The sequence below is a fragment of the Corythoichthys intestinalis genome, chromosome 5 (genome assembly GCF_030265065.1).
Source record: "Corythoichthys intestinalis isolate RoL2023-P3 chromosome 5, ASM3026506v1, whole genome shotgun sequence".
Classification (NCBI taxonomy): Eukaryota; Metazoa; Chordata; class Actinopteri; order Syngnathiformes; family Syngnathidae; genus Corythoichthys; species Corythoichthys intestinalis.
The window spans coordinates 5708720-5726940 of NC_080399.1; the positions used below are offsets into that span (position 1 = coordinate 5708720).

Below are 18221 nucleotides of genomic sequence, written 5' to 3' on the forward strand. Positions count from 1 at the left end.
GTATGAAGAAAGAATAATGGCCACCAGGGCTCCATCAGCCATTGGACTCCAAGTCCAAGTTTGTTTGAAGTGATTTTTCTTTTGAAAATATATATATTTTTTGTTTGAAGCAACTTATTGTTTGATTGAATAATAAAGACACAAATGTCCTAGCCAAAATGTGGTCCAAACGCAAAATTACATGACTTCAATCAAAAATGTTGTTTCAATCAAAAAAAAAAAACTTGACTTAAAAAAAAAAAAAAAAAAAAAAAAAACTTGACTTAAATTAAAAAAAAATAAAAAAATTCATTCAATGAAAAATAGTTTTCAAATATATTTTTTTGAGTTTCAAATTTATTTGTGCATTCAAACATTTTTTTTTTTTTTGATTGAAGCAACTTTTTATTTGATTGAATAATAAAGACACAAATCTCCCTCCATATTATTGTCTTATTGCCTTATTGTCGGAAAATTATGGTAATCATCAGTAATCAAAGGTTGTTACACCAGAAAGAGCCCAAAAAGTCCGAACAAAAGAAGGAAAGAGGAATAAAAGTTTAGGGAGGATCAAAAGACCCTCAGCACTCGGGTTGGGTCGCTAACAAGGGCATCGCGTGTTTGACTACGCATGTGAGTGCACGGCCGCTGACCAGCGGGTTATACTACAAACGAAAAAGCGCAACGGGGAAATGGCGCGCGAGGAGCGCCCTTCAGTTCCAACTGGGAAGCAAAACTGGTGACCCAGGGAGAATGAGTCGGGGAGGGCCAAGAAAAGCGCAGTTTACTTCATGACGGATGGTGTGGCACTCACACATTGCTTGCTTGATGTCGTCGCCCAGTTTGGCTTGAATGAAGTGCTCGCTGTATTTGGGCAGAACCAGAGCCAGACTGCACAGAAAGCACACGACAATTTCTCATTAATCTCACTGCGTGAAGTTTTTTGGTTTGGTTTGTCATTGGCTGTCGTCGACGGTTCTAGACGTCCAACGTTAATGGGACTGTAAAATGATAATTCGCTGCCAGTATTTGATATATTTTTTTGTGTCTGTATTTTTGCTAACAATCATCAAATAATGGTTTAGCACAGTTTTTCAACAGGTGAGCCGCGACAGATCGTCTGGTGTGCCATGAGAAATTACCCTATACTGCTTTTTTTCCCCTATCATTTATTTACTGTATTTATTTTTTTTTTTAATAATTTACAACATTATTAGGGTGGCCCCTGATGATATTTGGAAAGACAATGAAGGGAATAGGTACCGTTTTCGCACACACCATATAATTGTTTGCATTAGTCAAACACATTCATATAATTGTTTGCATTAGTCTAACACAGGGGTCTGGAACCTTTTTGGCTGAGAGAGCCATGAACACCACATATTTTTAAATGTAATTCTGTGAGAGCTATACAATATGTTTAAAACTAAAAGATACAAGTAATATGTGCATTTTATGTAATTTCAACACTTTTAAAGTACAATAAGTCTCTGAATTCTTTTTAATAACTTTTATAAATGATAATATATTAAATAACAATTATTAAACACATTAAAATAGTTATTTTAATATTTTGTGTCCACGGATAGACTGTTGTACTTACGGTTTTTAACTAGCAGGGGGGAGGCGTTCGCTACGTAGCGTGCATGGGCAATAAATGTTCGCATTTTAGAGCAATGTGAGACGGATGTTGTAAACTAGTATTTTTTTCTTGTTTTAGGTGAGAAAAAAAGTATAATTTGACTGTGTATATCAGAGGTTGCGCTAGACATTTTCGTTGTCTGTCATTTTGACTGACAGGGTGATAAAAATCCGGTCGTAGTCTATTTTTACCCGTCACTTAAATTTTTTAAATGATAATGATGACATATTCAATAGTATTTCGTTTTCATTCATTTTTAATTAATATTGTAACATTTGCTTGGCGGCGAAAAATTAGACACGGAAGTCGTGGTATTTTTCTCCCTTTTTACTCTGCTTACCAACAACTCCGCCCCCAAAGAAAAAGAGGCAACGATATAGACCCCAATCACCAACGTCACACAATGATCTTAATTGTGGTTGTCAGCCCAAAATCTTCTAAATGCATCTTACCAGATATAAAAAGACTACTACATAGTCTGTGGTGATCGTTTGGTGCCCAGATTTCTTGTCGAATTACAGCAGTCCATCTCGCTCTCATCTTCGGGTATCTCAGAATACGGTAGAACTTCAAGTCTCTCCGTCTATCTTCTCTGTTACAGCAACCAACCGCCACACACGCCTTCACCATTTTGATTATTAATATTAACGAGCAGAAAAACACGCCGTAATAGGAGGCATGTACGTAGCGGTAATGTGTAAATATGACGAGCTGACACACAATATGGCGGCTCCAGTCAGGGGGGCGGAGTTGTGACGTCATGTGATTGGGTGATTGGATGACGCGCTGGCACACCGGGTGCACCAATAAGAACCTCGCGTTGATGTGTCAATCACGGTGCCGCCGCCAGACCCCGGTGACGCTACAATATTCTGACAGAAGAGCCAACGACGTCATGCATTAAGAGAGACAATAGCTAATATGCTGACTCGCCACCCTGTGGTCTGGGGTGTGAATTGCAACCTGTCAAAATGACAGACGGATTTCAGTTTTTTCCATCACCGTTTTAAAAAACCGGTCAACGACGGAAAATATCCGGTTAACGCGACCCCTGGTGTATATTAGCGAATTGCTTTATTTTATGATGATTGTGATGTGTGCTGTGTGTTAATATAGTTCAGAAATATATTAATCGTTAAGTATTGTAATGTCCGTAACTATTTGTGGGCCCTTGAAGAGGCAGAGTAGTGACGTAGCGGGAAGCAAGGAGGAGAGAGCGTACGGCGTGAGAGCATGTTGCGGATGCCGCTGTTATTTTGTTTATTATTTCTATGGTTGCCACAATAAAGTGGGAAAGTCACCACCGACTCCTCACCTTCCTATTTTTCCATTCTGGGCTATTACAGTATGTTTATGTGTGACTGCAAATGTGTTCGTAATGGCGAGCGGACGACGAGTGAATGCTAGTAGTGTCTAAAATGCAGAAGTTAAATGTTTTGTCACAAAAACTTGTATTTGTTTATTAATATAATTATGTAAGAATCCACATTTCAGAGCAAATAAGAAATGAGCCGCGTGTGTGCAGCAATGTGAGACAGACGTTTTTTTTTTTCTTGTTTCAGTTGTACAAGAAAAATAAAAATAAAGCAAAATTAAATGTGTAGCAACAGACTGAAGCATTTAATCCCTGTCCGCACCACACTACAGATCCATAGCTATTATTGCAACCGACTGCCACACGCATCATCACACTTAAGATGTTCTCCACTGCCGCACCTGTAGTGTCCCGAATGTCGCCTGATCACTAGTTTGCTCATGGAAAATATGTGCGCGCCCCTTACTGGTTGCTATTATTAACGCGTCCCCTGTGGCTCTTACGTCCGCCAGGTTTCCCCCGAGGTCCTAGCGCCCTTCCGATTACATAACGAAACTTTTTTTTGTTTGTTTTTTTTGTGAATAACTGAAGATTTGTCTACGAGCCAGATGCAGCAGTCAAAAGAGCCATATCTGGCCCGTCAGCCATAGGTTCCCGACCCCTGGTCTAACACATTCATCTAACTATAGTTTAGGCAGACTTCACTCCATGCCCTTGGACACAGTAAAATGAATCACCTTATCAGGGCTCATGAGGGGGAAATGGAAAAATGGTACCATTTCTCGTAGGCACCGTCTAATTGTTTGCATTACTCTAATACACGTAATATAATTAATCTGGGAATAGTATCATTTCTCATATTTACTGTGCGACTACTATTTTAACACACACCTAATATAAAATTAAATAGCACACCATAGTTTAATGAAAAGAAGCAGAATAAATACACAACGACATCTCATCACAGAAGGCCAACGTGTGCGTCACGAGCAAGATTGACGCACCAACTCTTGCAATCAGTTCTCCCGAACACCAACAAGGACAAAGAGTAGCGCACCTTGTCCTTGTTAACAGCACAAGGACGTCATCGGGCGGAGTTGCATGAGGCAGGATGCTCATGTTGCGTTCAAGAACTGCTTGGATTTCTAGCCATCCAGTGGGGCATCACAGTACAATGGCGTACCGCAAGCAATACGTCACTTCCGCTCATTAATATTCATGATTTTAGCTACTGTTGCTAAGTAGGGACAAGCCACCGTTTGTCCCTAACAGGAAATGAATGGAAATCGTGAACGAAGGAGATGTTTACAGAGCTAAACCTACCAATTCTCTCTGAAAATGATGTGCCTGGTGCCAAATTGACTGGCAAAGATGTGGAAGAACAAAAAATGTTCAGTTAAAGAGATGGCTTTAGTGTCGAAGGCTGAAAAAGACGAAAAAAACGAGCCGACCAAAGCATAGCTTTAGCTTTTTTATCGACACGACTGACAATGACATTCTCCTGTTTCAACAAGCTATCCTTCACCATCAGCCCTGTCTTTCTTATTTCTTGTCTGGTTGGTTGTCCAACGTCTCTGAGCGTTCTTGGGGGTAATTTAGTTAGCTTTGTGTAGCGACCCTAGTGTAGCTAACCCTGCCAATGGCAGTGTATCAAATAGAATCAGTGTTGTTTTCAACAACGATGAAAATAACGAAAATATTTCGTCCTTCAACAATTTTTTCATGACGGTGACGTCAAGATAATGCGCTGAAAATGTGTCATGGATGCCAGTTGCTGTCTGACGACACGGGAACGACGTGAAAATTCGACATAGTTTCCGTCATAAATTCACAATGTGTGATATTTTCTTTTTGCATGTTGTGTTAGAATGCATTTAGCAGTGTTTGGTTGTGTCACTCATGTGATGTGCTAGTGAAACATGTCAGGTGCTGCTTGGTAAGTTTTGTTCTCTTATCTTGGCTATGCCATGATCCTTTAGGCTTTAAAGGTCTGTGCTGAGTGATCATCACATCCTAAACTGACTTGTAGCATTAGCATAGCGTTCACGTTAGCATTAGCATTTAGCACAGTGATGCTTCTTAAACTCTTGGAAAACATTTTACATACAGTTTGTAGCATCCAGGTGAGTTTAATTAATTGCAAATAATGTGCTGTTTTCCTGCTGAGTGTGTATTATGATCATGAAAATAGTGATGTCCTTGTAGACTCTACAGTTACTGTATATGCTCGTCTGTAATGTTCATTCGACCTCGGGTTTGACACCTGTCCTTTACAGTACACATTTTGATTTCACATCATAATTTGACTGGTACTGCCTGGAGAGGGTAGACACATCCATGGCGAATTTGGCTAGCTGGCTATCTGGTTGCCTCTTGGTGTCAAGACGTTATGATTTAAGGTTTAATTATAAAAACTATTTCAATTGAGAGATACCCTTAAAAGTGGCATAATTGAGAAGACTCACCTGTAATCTGTTCCATTGACTGGTGCCCAAGTGTATGTTCTTTCTCCTCGATCAATGTATCTCTGCAAGATGATACAGATATGACACCGCAATTTCGCCGCATTGAAATTCAAGACCACCTTTTATGTTAAATTCAAAGTCTCTGACCTCATCCTGAGTTTTCACCAGAGTCTTAATCGTGCGCTCACCCGTCTCGCCATCGATCATCATTCTCCTGATCTGCAAGGTAAAAGGTGAACTGTTTTAGTTCTATATTGGTATGTGAAGAACTACACAGTAGTGTCGCTTACCTCCACTTTAATGTCATTTTCCAGCTCAGCGTCCAGGAAGTCAAGAGTGACCGGCTCCTGGAATTTAGGATTCTATAAAGAATAATAATAATAATTTAAATAAAGATGCTGGATAAGCTTTAGCTAGATCATGAAGGTGTTTTTTTTTTCTTTCATTAATTCTGGTTCGTTTCATTCACGGACAACATTGGTTATCAATGACAGCAATAAGGTCCAATCCATTTGGACAGGAAGTCCTACCACTTCAAATGAATTGGTCTGTTGTTGTCAATGGCAAAGAGGTAAATACATGTAGTCCCTGGATTACGTCGGACCTGACTTGCACGATTTCGACTTTAAGACGCCTCAGTCTCGTTTTGTTTTTTTTTTTTATGTTGACTTTTGTTTTGTGATGTACAGTGTGCCACAAAAGTGAGTACACCCCTCGCATTTCTGCAGATGTTTCAGTATATCGTTTCATGGGACAACACTGACAAAATGACTTTTAAAAATGAAAAGTAGACATAACTTTTTTACAGACACCATTTTTTTCATTGTGACGTAATTTGTTTAAAAGTTTAAAATATGTGAGTGAATCATTTTTTTTGAGTCCTTTTTTCTTAAAACGAAATCTTAGACATCAATCAATGATTCTAAGCTAAAAATGACATTTTGAATAATAAATATAATTAATTACCTTCGTTTTTATGGCTGGGTTGAAACAAAAGTGTCTGCGCGACGTCAGTAAATGGGGGTTTTCAGGGTAAAACAGACAAATTAAAAATAGTTCTGGGACTTAACGCGCCATGAATCTGCTATGGCAGCATATAGACATATTGTTCTATCAAACACAACAGTTGGTTTGGCTTAAAATACAGCAGTTTCTTTTAAAGAGGAGTGTGCAAGAGCAGAAACTGCTTTTTCAGTCTTGTCTTTGTTTTCCTTCATATGTATAATTTTGATGGTGATTTGAGGTATTTAAAGGGTTAATTCCGACTTACATGGAAATCCGAGTTCCATCGCCAGCACAGAAACGGAACTTGTTCCTAAACCGGGGACTACTTGTATTGGATATGAGTCACAGGACATCTACATGGAAACAGAATATCTGACCTCTACATGTAGAACAGTGTTTTTCAACCTTTTTTGACTCAAGGCATGTTTTTACATTGGAAAAAATCTCACGGCACACCACAAACTAAAAATGTTCCAAAATTATTTTCTGGACAGAATATTTAATTATAAAATAATTTCTAGATATGTATACTTACTCAGTGTGAAACTTGAGCCTGTTTAGATAAACACAGTCGATATCCTTATTCTTCAACCGCTCTCAGTCTCTGTCTTTATTATTATTATTATTAATACATATATATATTTTTTTCTATAGCAGTTAGGCTTGATAAAGCTCAGAATTATCAGAAAGGGGCACTTGAGAAATGTCTTTAACCACATCAGGGCCGAGCATCTCGCAGACAGGTAGTATTAAATGTCTCTGTCACGGTGTGGGACTTTTTGGATTTAGCAACATGGTAACTGGCTTTGAGGGCTTTCTCATTTTCCATCGTTGTTTTTATATTACAAAAAAAGTTGCCTGTTTCTCTGTTTTCACAAAGGCGAACAAAATAGTCCATCGACTTGTTTTGAAGCGACTGGTGTTTTGTTTGGAATTTGGAAATGACGTTTAAACTTGCTTGATGATCGTGTCGCGTTCAAGAACTGCTCGGATTTTTAGCTATTAGCCACCTTGCTCTTCTCAACAATGTGCTGGAATAAAAGGCAGCGGGAGGATTGACGGTCGTCACATATGTTAATCCGATCCAGGACCTTGTTTGTAAGTCGAAATGGTCGTATGTCGAGCAGGATTTTCCCATAGGAATACATTATAATTCCATTAATTCGTTCCACAGCCCAAAAACCTTCACTAAATCCTTAAAAAATACTGCTTGTATGGCAATTAAACATAGCAAAACAAATAAATTATAAATCAAAATCGGAATAATAATAATAATAATAATAATAATAATAATAATTCCTGTATTATTGTAACGAATCGGGTTCTAATGTGGCGGACGTTTTTTGCTGACCTTGAACGCACCGCGGGGCTGACGTGCCAGAGACAGACCGGTGAGCTTGAGTTTCACTTTCACTTTGAATGTTTTCTTAGCAAAAAGAGTACACACAGTGGTGGCACCCTCCATATTTTCCTTGAAATAATTTCAGGCTCTGGCTAGTCTGGTCCGCTTTTTTGGCTTTATGCAGCTTTCACCGTGTTACCAATTCTGCCCTTCTTGGTAATTGGCGGCATTTTCAACTGCTCGCCGCAGTGAGGAGTAAACCGGCGATTCACTTGATTCGTTGTCATCCTTCACTGCATCAGTCCCTCTTTTTTCACCTCTTTTATCAACACCATCGTCGTTTGGGGGCTTTTTGAAGAAAAATCGGACACTCAGTTGCCTTGACATTTTTCCGAGTAAGGCCAACGACATCATGCATCAAGAGAGACAATAGCTAATTAATATGCTCACTCGCCACCCTGTGGTCTGGGGTGTGAATTGCAACCTGTCAAAATGACAGATTGACTTCAGTTTTTTCCGTCACCGTTGTAAAAAACCGGTCAACGACGGATAATATTCGGTTAACGCGACCCCTGTACATATATATATAGATAGATAATATGAACTTCCGGTATCGATATCGGATCGGGATCGCAATATTTGGCCTTGGTGTTACTTGGTATCGGATCGAATCAAAAAACACTGGTATCGCCCATCTCTACTCCCTTCCTCCTTGCTTGCTTCCCGCTACGTCACCACTCTGCTGTCTGATTGTCCCTTCAAGGGCCCGTACACAGTTACGGAAATTACAAATTTATATATAATATATATATAAATGCGACATTAGATGATTTCTCGCGGCACACCTGACAATCTCTCGCGGCACACCGGTTGAATAACACTGATGTAGAAGATCTAAACTCAATATACCCAAAGACAGAATATCTTTGTTGTGTCTTGACTTAGTATTCAAACTCAAATTGACAGTAGAGTTTAGCCCAGCAGTATTTTTTAAGCATATCAATCCCTTGACTGTGACAAGCAAATAACATTTTCCACTCATCCCTGTCTATGGTTAGATCTAACTTCAGGTTAATATCAGGTTATGAGCACAGTTAAATGTTTATTACAGTCTGCCTAAACAAGTTTGTGTTGATCGTATATTCCAGTCCAGCTCTACAGACTACGGCATGCTCTTGGAGTTTGATGCTTTCATAAGTGGTGCTGGAAACAGGCCTTCCACTTGTAAGGAAAATATCCAGTTTCAAGAAGCTTGCCATGGAAAGCAAATATTCAACTACGTGTTGGAGCAGTTTGACAACCATCAAACTTCAACTGGCGCTAAACTTTTGTCAGAGATACAAAAAACTTGCAATGCAGCTATTTAGCAACTCTACTTCAATATACAGTAATTGCCGAGCTATGGGCACGGACAAGTTTCCAAAAATAGCAAAACTGCTATCAAATACTGATGGTCTTAAAAAATAGAACAAAGCATGTGTAAAGTGACATTTGGGGCACCCTGTAAAGTGCTATTTTTTTTTTAAATTAAAAACATCTGCATGACTTTATAGTGGAATAAAATAAAACGCGAGCAGATTGACGATGCTATTCTAGCGCCAACGGGATGAAGGGACATTAAATATCCTAAAAAATATATTGAACACTTTCATCACATTATAAGCACTGCTAAGAAGTGTGTAAAATATTCAATGACATTGAAATTGCATGAGTTCCTTACGTTTTATGGTAAGCAAAAGGGGAAAAAAATGCCATGAAAGATGACACATCTCGGCATGAAAATGAAAGAGAAGAGGAAAAAAGAATAAATGATCAAGGGGAAGGAAAGATGCATGAGAGAGAATAAGACATCAAACATTTTGAAGGAAGACAGGAAAGGATGCGAAAGGAACTAAAATGGCGGATGAAAGGAATTAAAAGAAAGAGGAGACTACATGAATCATTTTACACATTGCTTGGACTTACTTTGATGTCATTTTTCTAAGAATAACACCATCCTAGAAGCTCACTTCAGGAGTAGGATCAACTATAAAAGGCAATGCTAATGCTAACTGGAGAATGCTAACATGAAAAAAAAACTACTGAACGGAATATCCACTTCTAAGACTGAAACTATGGACGATCTCACCTCATTAAAAGTCACTGCGTACTTATTATAGAGCCTGAGATTCCTGTTGTGGATCCTTTTCTAGGAAAATCATTCAAAAAGTTGTTTGGTAAAATAGCTTTCAAAGCTTTTTAAGCACGGTTGGGGGAGTAGTCAAGAAGTAAAAAAAAAAAAAAAAAAAGTTTACAGGAAGGATTGCGAAAATACAGTTTAAAGTCAAACTAGAACAGTGGTTCTTAACCTTGTTAAAGGTCCCGAACCCCACAAGTTTCACATGTGGATTCACCGAACCCTTCGGAATGAGATAAGAAAGCATTTTTTTTTCAAAATTCATTCAAAACCGATGTATCTAAGCTAGTCAGCTAATAATTTAGCAAATTCCCATTCAAAATTCTTCTCATTTTTACAGCATTTTTTAAAAACTGGTCAAAATTTGAGACCACGCTGCCCATTGGTCTGTTGTATTCCCTCATACCGAGTGCGTCAACCTTCCACTGAGCAAACCAGTTAAAATAAAATTAGGGCTGTCAAACGATTAAAATTATTAATCGAGTTAATTACAGCTGTGTGAAAAGCTTGTGAAGAGTTACAGAAAACGTTTGGCCTCCGTTACTGCCAACAAAGGGTACATAACAAAGTATTGAGATGAACTTTTGGTATTGACCAAATACTTATTTTCCACCATGATTTGCAAATAAATTCTTTAAAAATCAAACAATGTGAGTTTCTGTTTTTTTTTTCCACATTCTGTCTCTCATGGTTGAGGTTTACAAATGTTGACAATTACAGGCCTCTCTAATATTTTCAAGTGGGAGAACTTGCACAATTAGTGGTTGACTAAATACTTATTTGCCCCACTGTACATGTGCTATCTATGAAACGCATTAGACGCTACCTGCTACCACAGTAGCAACATGCGGGCATAGTTTTCAGCAACGTCGGCGTAGTTTGTAGCGGCTTTATATTGCTTCTTCCTTTACACACGTGATGTCAGCGTTGTCCCGCATTAAAAGTAGTCAGGGCAAGACGTGAAGCTTAGAGCTGGCAAAATTAAACTATTCCTCGAGGTGAATAAAATTACTCGGATCAGTTTTTGAACTCAAGTTACTCGAGTATTCGTTTCAGCTCTAAATTCTATGTTGCTTTAGCCTGAGTGATCATCACACAATGTAAATCGTTGGGTTAGCATTAGCATCAACTTTAGCCTGGTGAGCATCCTCTTAAATGCTAGGACAACTTTTTCATATAGTTTGCGGCTTCTAGGTGGGTTTACCTAAAAATAAAATACTGCTTTTCCTTCCGAGTGTGTATTATAGTCAAGAAGTTGGCTTTGTCCTTGTAGATGCTACAATATGTGCTCGTCTTATTATGTTCATTCAAAATTGTTGGAAACCTTGATTTATTTTTGGACTAAAACTTTTGAATTTTACAGAAGAAAACATTTTGAATAACTTTCGGCTAAAACTAGATGAAGACGAACACATTTAGAAATTATTAAAATATGACTAATACTAAGTATTTTCGTCCTAAAACAAAAACTAAAAGCACTGCTAACAACTGATAAAACACTGATAATAAGGATATAAAATATGAATGCAAAGCTGACCTTTAGGGGTCAAAAGGCTTTAAAAGTTGCATACCCATCTGCAATTAACCTCTTATTATTATCTTATTATGGGTGACCATATTTCGATTTCCAAAAAAGAGGATACTCGGCCCGGCCTCGAGATACTTGAATTTTACTCGCAGTTCACTCAAAGTTGCCATTATTACTTTAATATATTTAATGTGTGCCTCCTCAGTCTGGACAGAAAAAATCAGTTTTATTTAAAAAAAAAATGTCATATAGTATATATTATATACTATATGGAAATAAGTTTTTTACTTAAGAGGCTTTATTCTTATAAATTTTTTTTAAAAAAAACGCAAAAAAAAAAAATAAAAAAGGCTTGTGCCACATACATTTTTTTTTATAAATTACTATCACGACAATTGTCGTTGAGAAATTGTTACTCCCACTCAATTTTTATTCCCATTCAATGTTCTAGATTACACGCGAACAATAACCAAAATAAACCGACAAACTATTCAACCAGCATATTTCCAAACGCAGCAGTTTAAAACTACGTTTCCCATAATGCCTAGCGCGGCTTAGCTCACTGATAGCTACCCTATTAGTGAGGCAAAATCAAACTTTGCTATCTAAGTTTACAATCATCGGTAGCGCAACGATTTGACATCAGACGGGATTTTACGGATCACGCCAGTACAAAGCTCCGACAGAAGTCAACAGTTGCCATTACATACGTATTTATCGTAAAAAAAAAAAAAACTTAACAACTGGGCAGGCGCTCCTACTTAAAATATAATACTAACATTAAACCAAATACACAAACGCAGGACAATTAATACAAGACTAATACAACATACTGCATCTCTTTGTACCCATATATTGTATAATATATAACAGAAGACACATGAGCCACATTAACAGAAGATAAACTTACAGAAAGGTGTACGGAGCACGATAAACGTCTCTTAAAACGACTCCTTATTGTAGTCTGTAACTGCCTCTTCTCTTGCCAAACCGTCAACCCAGTAGATGGCGGTAATGGCCCATAATACAAGAGGGAAACTGTACTCCTTCTCCCGCCCTTACTAGTAGGAGCCACGACAATGCAGGCAAGCGCTGCCCCCCAGCGGCCGGAGATATTCTCTTCAAATTGGTCCCGTGAAAAATCATAAAACCCGGACATTTTCATGAATTTATAAAACCCGGCCGGATGACGAGGACATGACGTGAAAGGTGGACATGTCCGGGCAAAAGAGGACGTTTGGTCACCCTAACATAATACCATGAAGCCCACCTTTGGCTGAAGATTAGGATGCAACAGGACATATCCGTTGGGATCAATGGCAAAGTAGTATCCGTTCGGCCCAATCTGATTGAGAAACAATGCAATTTCACGAGTGAGTAAGTCATGCGATTTCAATACAATGTGGCCAAACTCACTGTAAAACGCGGCGTGAGCTTCTTGATGTCATTCAGCGATACGTCGATGCCCATCACACCGAGTATAAGCTGATTTTGATGCTGAGACAGAAAGAATGGACATTCATCAGTTCTCTACTGTTTACTCATGTTCAATCATGATTTTTTTTACTGCACCTCGCCATTACGGTCATCTTTGGTTTTGGTCTTATTGAAGACGGGAAGGGTCCCAGTAATGACCAGACCTAGTTCCTGTGTGAGGCGCAAACAGAAGATACACTATTGTGGAAACTTCAAATGAAATGACAAATTTAAAATACATTTGAAAAGACATAGTGCTGTACAGTATGAAAATATATATAAAAAAATAAAATAAAAAAAAGATTGTAAACTTACGATTGCCGTTATACCTATCCATTGTTATTATTGACAGTTACTAAAAATAGATCTGCGCTGACTTGCAGTCCACATTGATCGAATTCGACAAACCGTAGTACTACCATTGAACAGTCACTAGATATCACCATTGCTACTCTTGGAACACAAATAAATGACACCATGTAACACACATTTTAGTTCCCAAGGTTTTAAGTGGTATTTCCCAGTTTGTTTTGTCTCAGTGACATATAAAAACACTTTTGCTTCCCAAAAAGTTTGGGTTTATGGTCACGACTTTAAAATTCTATTTTCTGCTTTTCTTTACTGTTGTACTTTTAAATGCTTATATATTTATATTAGGGCTGTCAAAAGTATCGCGTTAACGGGCGATAATTATTTTTTTAAATTAATCACGTTAAAATATTTGACGCAATTAACGCACTTGCCCCGCTCAGACAGATTTAAATGACAGTACAGTCAAATGCCCACTTGTTAATTGTGTTTTGTGAAGTTTTGCTTCCCTCTGCGGGCGCTTGGGTGCAACTGATTTTATAGGTTTCAGCCCCCATGAGCATTGTGTAAGTAATTATTGACATCAACAATGGCGGGCTACTAGTTTATTTTTTGATTAAAATTTTACAAATTTTATTAAAACAAAAACATTAAGAGGGGTTTTAATATAAAATGTCTATAACTTGTACTAACATTTATCTTTTAAGAACTACAAGTCTTTCTATACATGGATCGCTTTAACAGAATGTTAATAATGTTAATGCCGTCTTGTTGATTCATTGTTATAATAAACAAATACAGTCCTTATGTACCGCATGTTGAATATATACAGTATATCCATCTTGTGTTATCTTTCCATTCCAACAATAATTTACAGAAATACAGTGCCTTGCAAAAGTATTCGGCCCCCTTGAACCTTGCAACCTTTCGCCACATTTTAGGCTTCAAACATAAAGATATAAATTTTTAATTTTTTGTCAAGAATCAACAACAAGTGGGACACAATCGTGAAGTGGAACAAAATTTATTGGATAATTTAAACTTTTTTAACAAATAAAAAACTGAAAAGTGGGGCGTGCAATATTATTCCGCCCCCTTGCGTTAATACGTTGTAGCGCCACCTTTTGCTCCAATTACAGCTGCAAGTCGCTTGGGGTATGTTTCTATCAGTTTTGCACATCGAGAGACTGACATTCTTGCCCATTCTTCCTTGCAAAACAGCTCGAGCTCAGTGAGGTTGGATGGAGAGTGTTTGTGAACAGCAGTCTTCAGCTCTTTCCACAGATTCTCGATTGGATTCAGGTCTGGACTTTGACTTGGCCATTCTAACACCTGGATACGTTTATTTTTGAACCATTCCATTGTAGATTTGGCTTTATGTTTTGGATCATTGTCCTGTTGGAAGATAAATCTCCGTCCCAGTCTCAGGTCTTGTGCAAATACCAACAGGTTTTCTTCCAGAATGTTCCTGTATTTGGCTGCATCCATCTTCCCGTCAATTTTAACCATCTTCCTTGTCCCTGCTGAGGAAAAGCAGGCCCAAACCATGATGCTCCCACCACCATGTTTGACATTGGGGATGGTGTGTTCAGGGTGATGAGCTGTGTTGCTTTTACGCCAAACATATCGTTTTGCATTGTGGCCAAAAAGTTCAATTTTGGTTTCATCTGACCAGAGCACCTTCTTCCACATGTTTGGTGTGTCTCCCAGGTGGCTTGTGGCAAACTTTAAACGAGACTTTTTATGGATATCTTTGAGAAATGGCTTTCTTCTTGCCACTCTTCCATAAAGGCCAGATTTGTGCAGTGTACGACTGATTGTTGTCCTATGGACAGACTCTCCCACCTCAGCTGTAGATCTCTGCAGTTCATCCAGAGTGATCATGGGCCTCTTGGCTGCATCTCTGATCAGTTTTCTCCTTGTTTGAGAAGAAAGTTTGGAAGGACGGCCGGGTCTTGGTAGATTTGCAGTGGTCTGATGTTCCTTCCATTTCAATATGATGACTTGCACAGTGCTCCTTGAGATGTTTAAAGCTTGGGAAATCTTTTTGTATCCAAATCCGGCTTTAAACTTCTCCACAACAGTATCTCGGACCTGCCTGGTGTGTTCCTTGGTTTTCTTAATGCTCTCTGCAGTTTAAACAGAACCCTGAGACTATCACAGAGCAGGTGCATTTATACGGAGACTTGATTACACACAGTTGGATTCTATTTATCATCATCGGTCATTTAGGACAACATTGGATCATTCAGAGATCCTCACTGAACTTCTGGAGTGAGTTTGCTGCACTGAAAGTAAAGGGGCCGAATAATATTGCACGCCCCACTTTTCAGTTTTTTATTTGTTAAAAAAGTTGAAATTATCCAATAAATGTTGTTCCACTTCACGATTGTGTCCCACTTGTTGTTGATTCTTGACAAAAAAATTAAATTTCATATCTTTATGTTTGAAGCCTAAAATGTGGCGAAAGGTTGCAAGATTCAAGGGGGCCGAATACTTTTGCAAGGCACTGTATATGGCATATTTTATAGATGGTTTGAATTGTGATTAATTACGATTAATTAGTTTTTAAGCTGTAATTAACTCGATTAAAATTTGTAATCGTTTGACAGCCCTAATTTATATATACAGCAGTGTGAAAAATGTAGGACACCCCATTAAGTATTGAGTTCTTTATAACAGTGTTATAACAATGTTTTTCAACCTTTCCTGAGTTGCGGCACGTTTTTACATTGGAAAAAATCTCGCGGCACACCACAAACCAAAAATGGTCCAAAATTACTTTCTGTCCAGTGTATTTGATTTAAAAATAATTTCTCAATTATTATACATACTCATTGTTGAACTTGAGCCTGTTTAGATGAACACAAAGCCGACAAACTGGCAGGAATCTTCTTCAACAGCTCTTGGGATCTCTCTGTTTTTATTTTATATACAAGTTATGCTTGAAAAACTCAGCAATGTTATTAAACCGCATCAGGGCCGAGCATCTCGCTGACGATGACTTTGCAGGCTGATAGTATTAATGTCTCTACCACAGCGTGAGACTTTTTGGATTTAACAACAAGTTCAGCAACAAGATAACTGGGTTTGAGGGATTTCACATTTACCTTTGTAGTTTTTCCCTAAAAAAAAGTTATCTGTTTCTCTGCGTTTACACGAAGGTGAACAAAATATAGTAGTCCATCGACTTGTTTTGAAGCAACAGGTGTTTCGTTTGGAGATGACGTTTAAGCTTGTTGCCGTTGGGAGAGCTGCTTGTGTCGCGTTCAAGAACTGCTTGGATTTCTAGCCATCAGCCACATCGCTGTCCTCGACAGGGGGAGGACTGACGGTCGTCACATATGGATAAAATGGAAAGGACACTTTCGTGTATATCAACACTTGACGAGTCTAATCAAATGATGTACAGTAGACATGCAGGGCTCCACATTGTCGTGGACAGAAAGGTGGCTGATGGCTAGAAATCCGAGCAGTTCTTGAACGCGACACGAGAAATACCTCGCTTATCTGCACACGACCTAGAACTTTCTACCAACTCCTTCCTTCCTACTGCAACTCCGCCATACGACGTAAATTTTTTTTTAAAAAAAGCGATATTGGATAATTTCTTGAGCCGCACCTGATCTCTCACGGCACAATAGTGTGCCGCAGCACACTGGTTGAAATACACTGCTTTATTAAAAAAATGTTCAAATATCAATGTCTGATCATGTTATTCTTTATCTCTGGAAAAGAAAGTGATTTAATTGCAGGTAAACAACAACATTTAACATTGTTTTACTCATTAACCCAAATTTATTAACAAAAATGCATATGCTAACTGAGGAAAAAGTTAGGACACCCTACCACCTAATAACTAGTGTTACCCCCTTAGGCTGAAATAACTTCATTGGGACACTTTTGTAGCCATCTACCAGTCTTTGACATCGGTCAGAAGAAAGTTTGCCCCACTCCTCAACGCAGAATACTTTCAAAAGTGACTGACTGTTGAAGTGAGAGAAAACAGCATGGTGAGATCAAATGAGCTGTCTGAGACCTTCAGAAAGAAGATTGTAGACGCTTATGACTCTGATAAGGGATTTCAAAAGATCTCAAAATAATATAAAATCAGCCATTCCACTGTCCCGAAAAGAGTCTACAATTGGAGGACATTCAAAATAACTGCCAACATGCCCAGGTCTGGCCGTCCAAGCAAGTTCACCCCGAGAGCTGAGCGCATGATGCTAAAAGAAGTCTCCAGAAACCCAAAAATGTCATCATGGGACCTACACCAGGCTCTTGCTACTGTTGATGTGAAAGTGCATGCCTCTACAATCAGAAAGGGTCTTCACAAGTTTAACCTTCATGGGAGGTGTGCAAGGAGGAAACCTTTTCTCTCCAAGAAGAATATAACGACCATACCGAGGTTTGCCAGAGTGAATGTATACAAAGACCAAGACTTCTGGAATAATGTTCTTTGGACGGATGAATCTAAAATTAAATTATTTGGACACCAGAACAGAGGACGTGTTTGGCGTAAACCCAATACAGTATTCCAGGAAAAGAACCTCATACCAACTGTGAAGTATGGAGGTGGAAATGTCATGGTTTGAGGATGCTTTGCTACAGCAGGACCTGGCCAGCTCACCATCACTCTGTCAAGTTCAAATACGAATCTTTAGGTAGACATTTATAATATTACCAAAAACAAGGAGAGAAGGCACTCGATTCAGTTGAAAAGCTTGCAAGGAGAAGAAGGGAAGCTATACAATGGACTACAAAATACAGCTTCCGCAATAGACCCTACCCACGTGACGTCACAACTCCGCTCTCCTGACTGGTGCCGCCCAATTGTCCGTCAACACATCGTGTTTACCTGTTACGGCTACGTACATTCCTCCTATTTACGGCGTGTTTTTCTGCTCGTTAACATTAATAATCAAAATGGTGAAGGCGTGTGTGGCGGTCGGTTGCAATAACAGAGAAGATAGACGGAGAGACT

At 38.6% G+C, this 18221-nt stretch overlaps 1 protein-coding gene across 3 annotated transcripts in view; it reads right to left on the reverse strand.

Annotated features, from left to right (window-relative positions):
- The window catches only part of LOC130916769 (voltage-dependent calcium channel subunit alpha-2/delta-1), a 258325-nt gene that overhangs the window by 69654 nt on the left and 170450 nt on the right, over nt 1-18221 (reverse strand). For 2 of the 3 annotated variants that reach the window (XM_057837728.1, XM_057837729.1), the window contains exons 16-22: nt 13025-13099; nt 12869-12949; nt 12723-12797; nt 5692-5763; nt 5549-5620; nt 5402-5463; nt 794-870 (exon numbers count right to left, since the gene is read on the reverse strand). In XM_057837728.1, coding sequence (XP_057693711.1) covers nt 794-870; nt 5402-5463; nt 5549-5620; nt 5692-5763; nt 12723-12797; nt 12869-12949; nt 13025-13099 — 514 coding nt within the window. Of the gene's footprint in view, nt 1-793; nt 871-5401; nt 5464-5548; nt 5621-5691; nt 5764-9876; nt 9937-12722; nt 12798-12868; nt 12950-13024; nt 13100-18221 lie in introns of all 3 variants that reach the window. The other variant, XM_057837726.1, reaches the window with a different exon arrangement.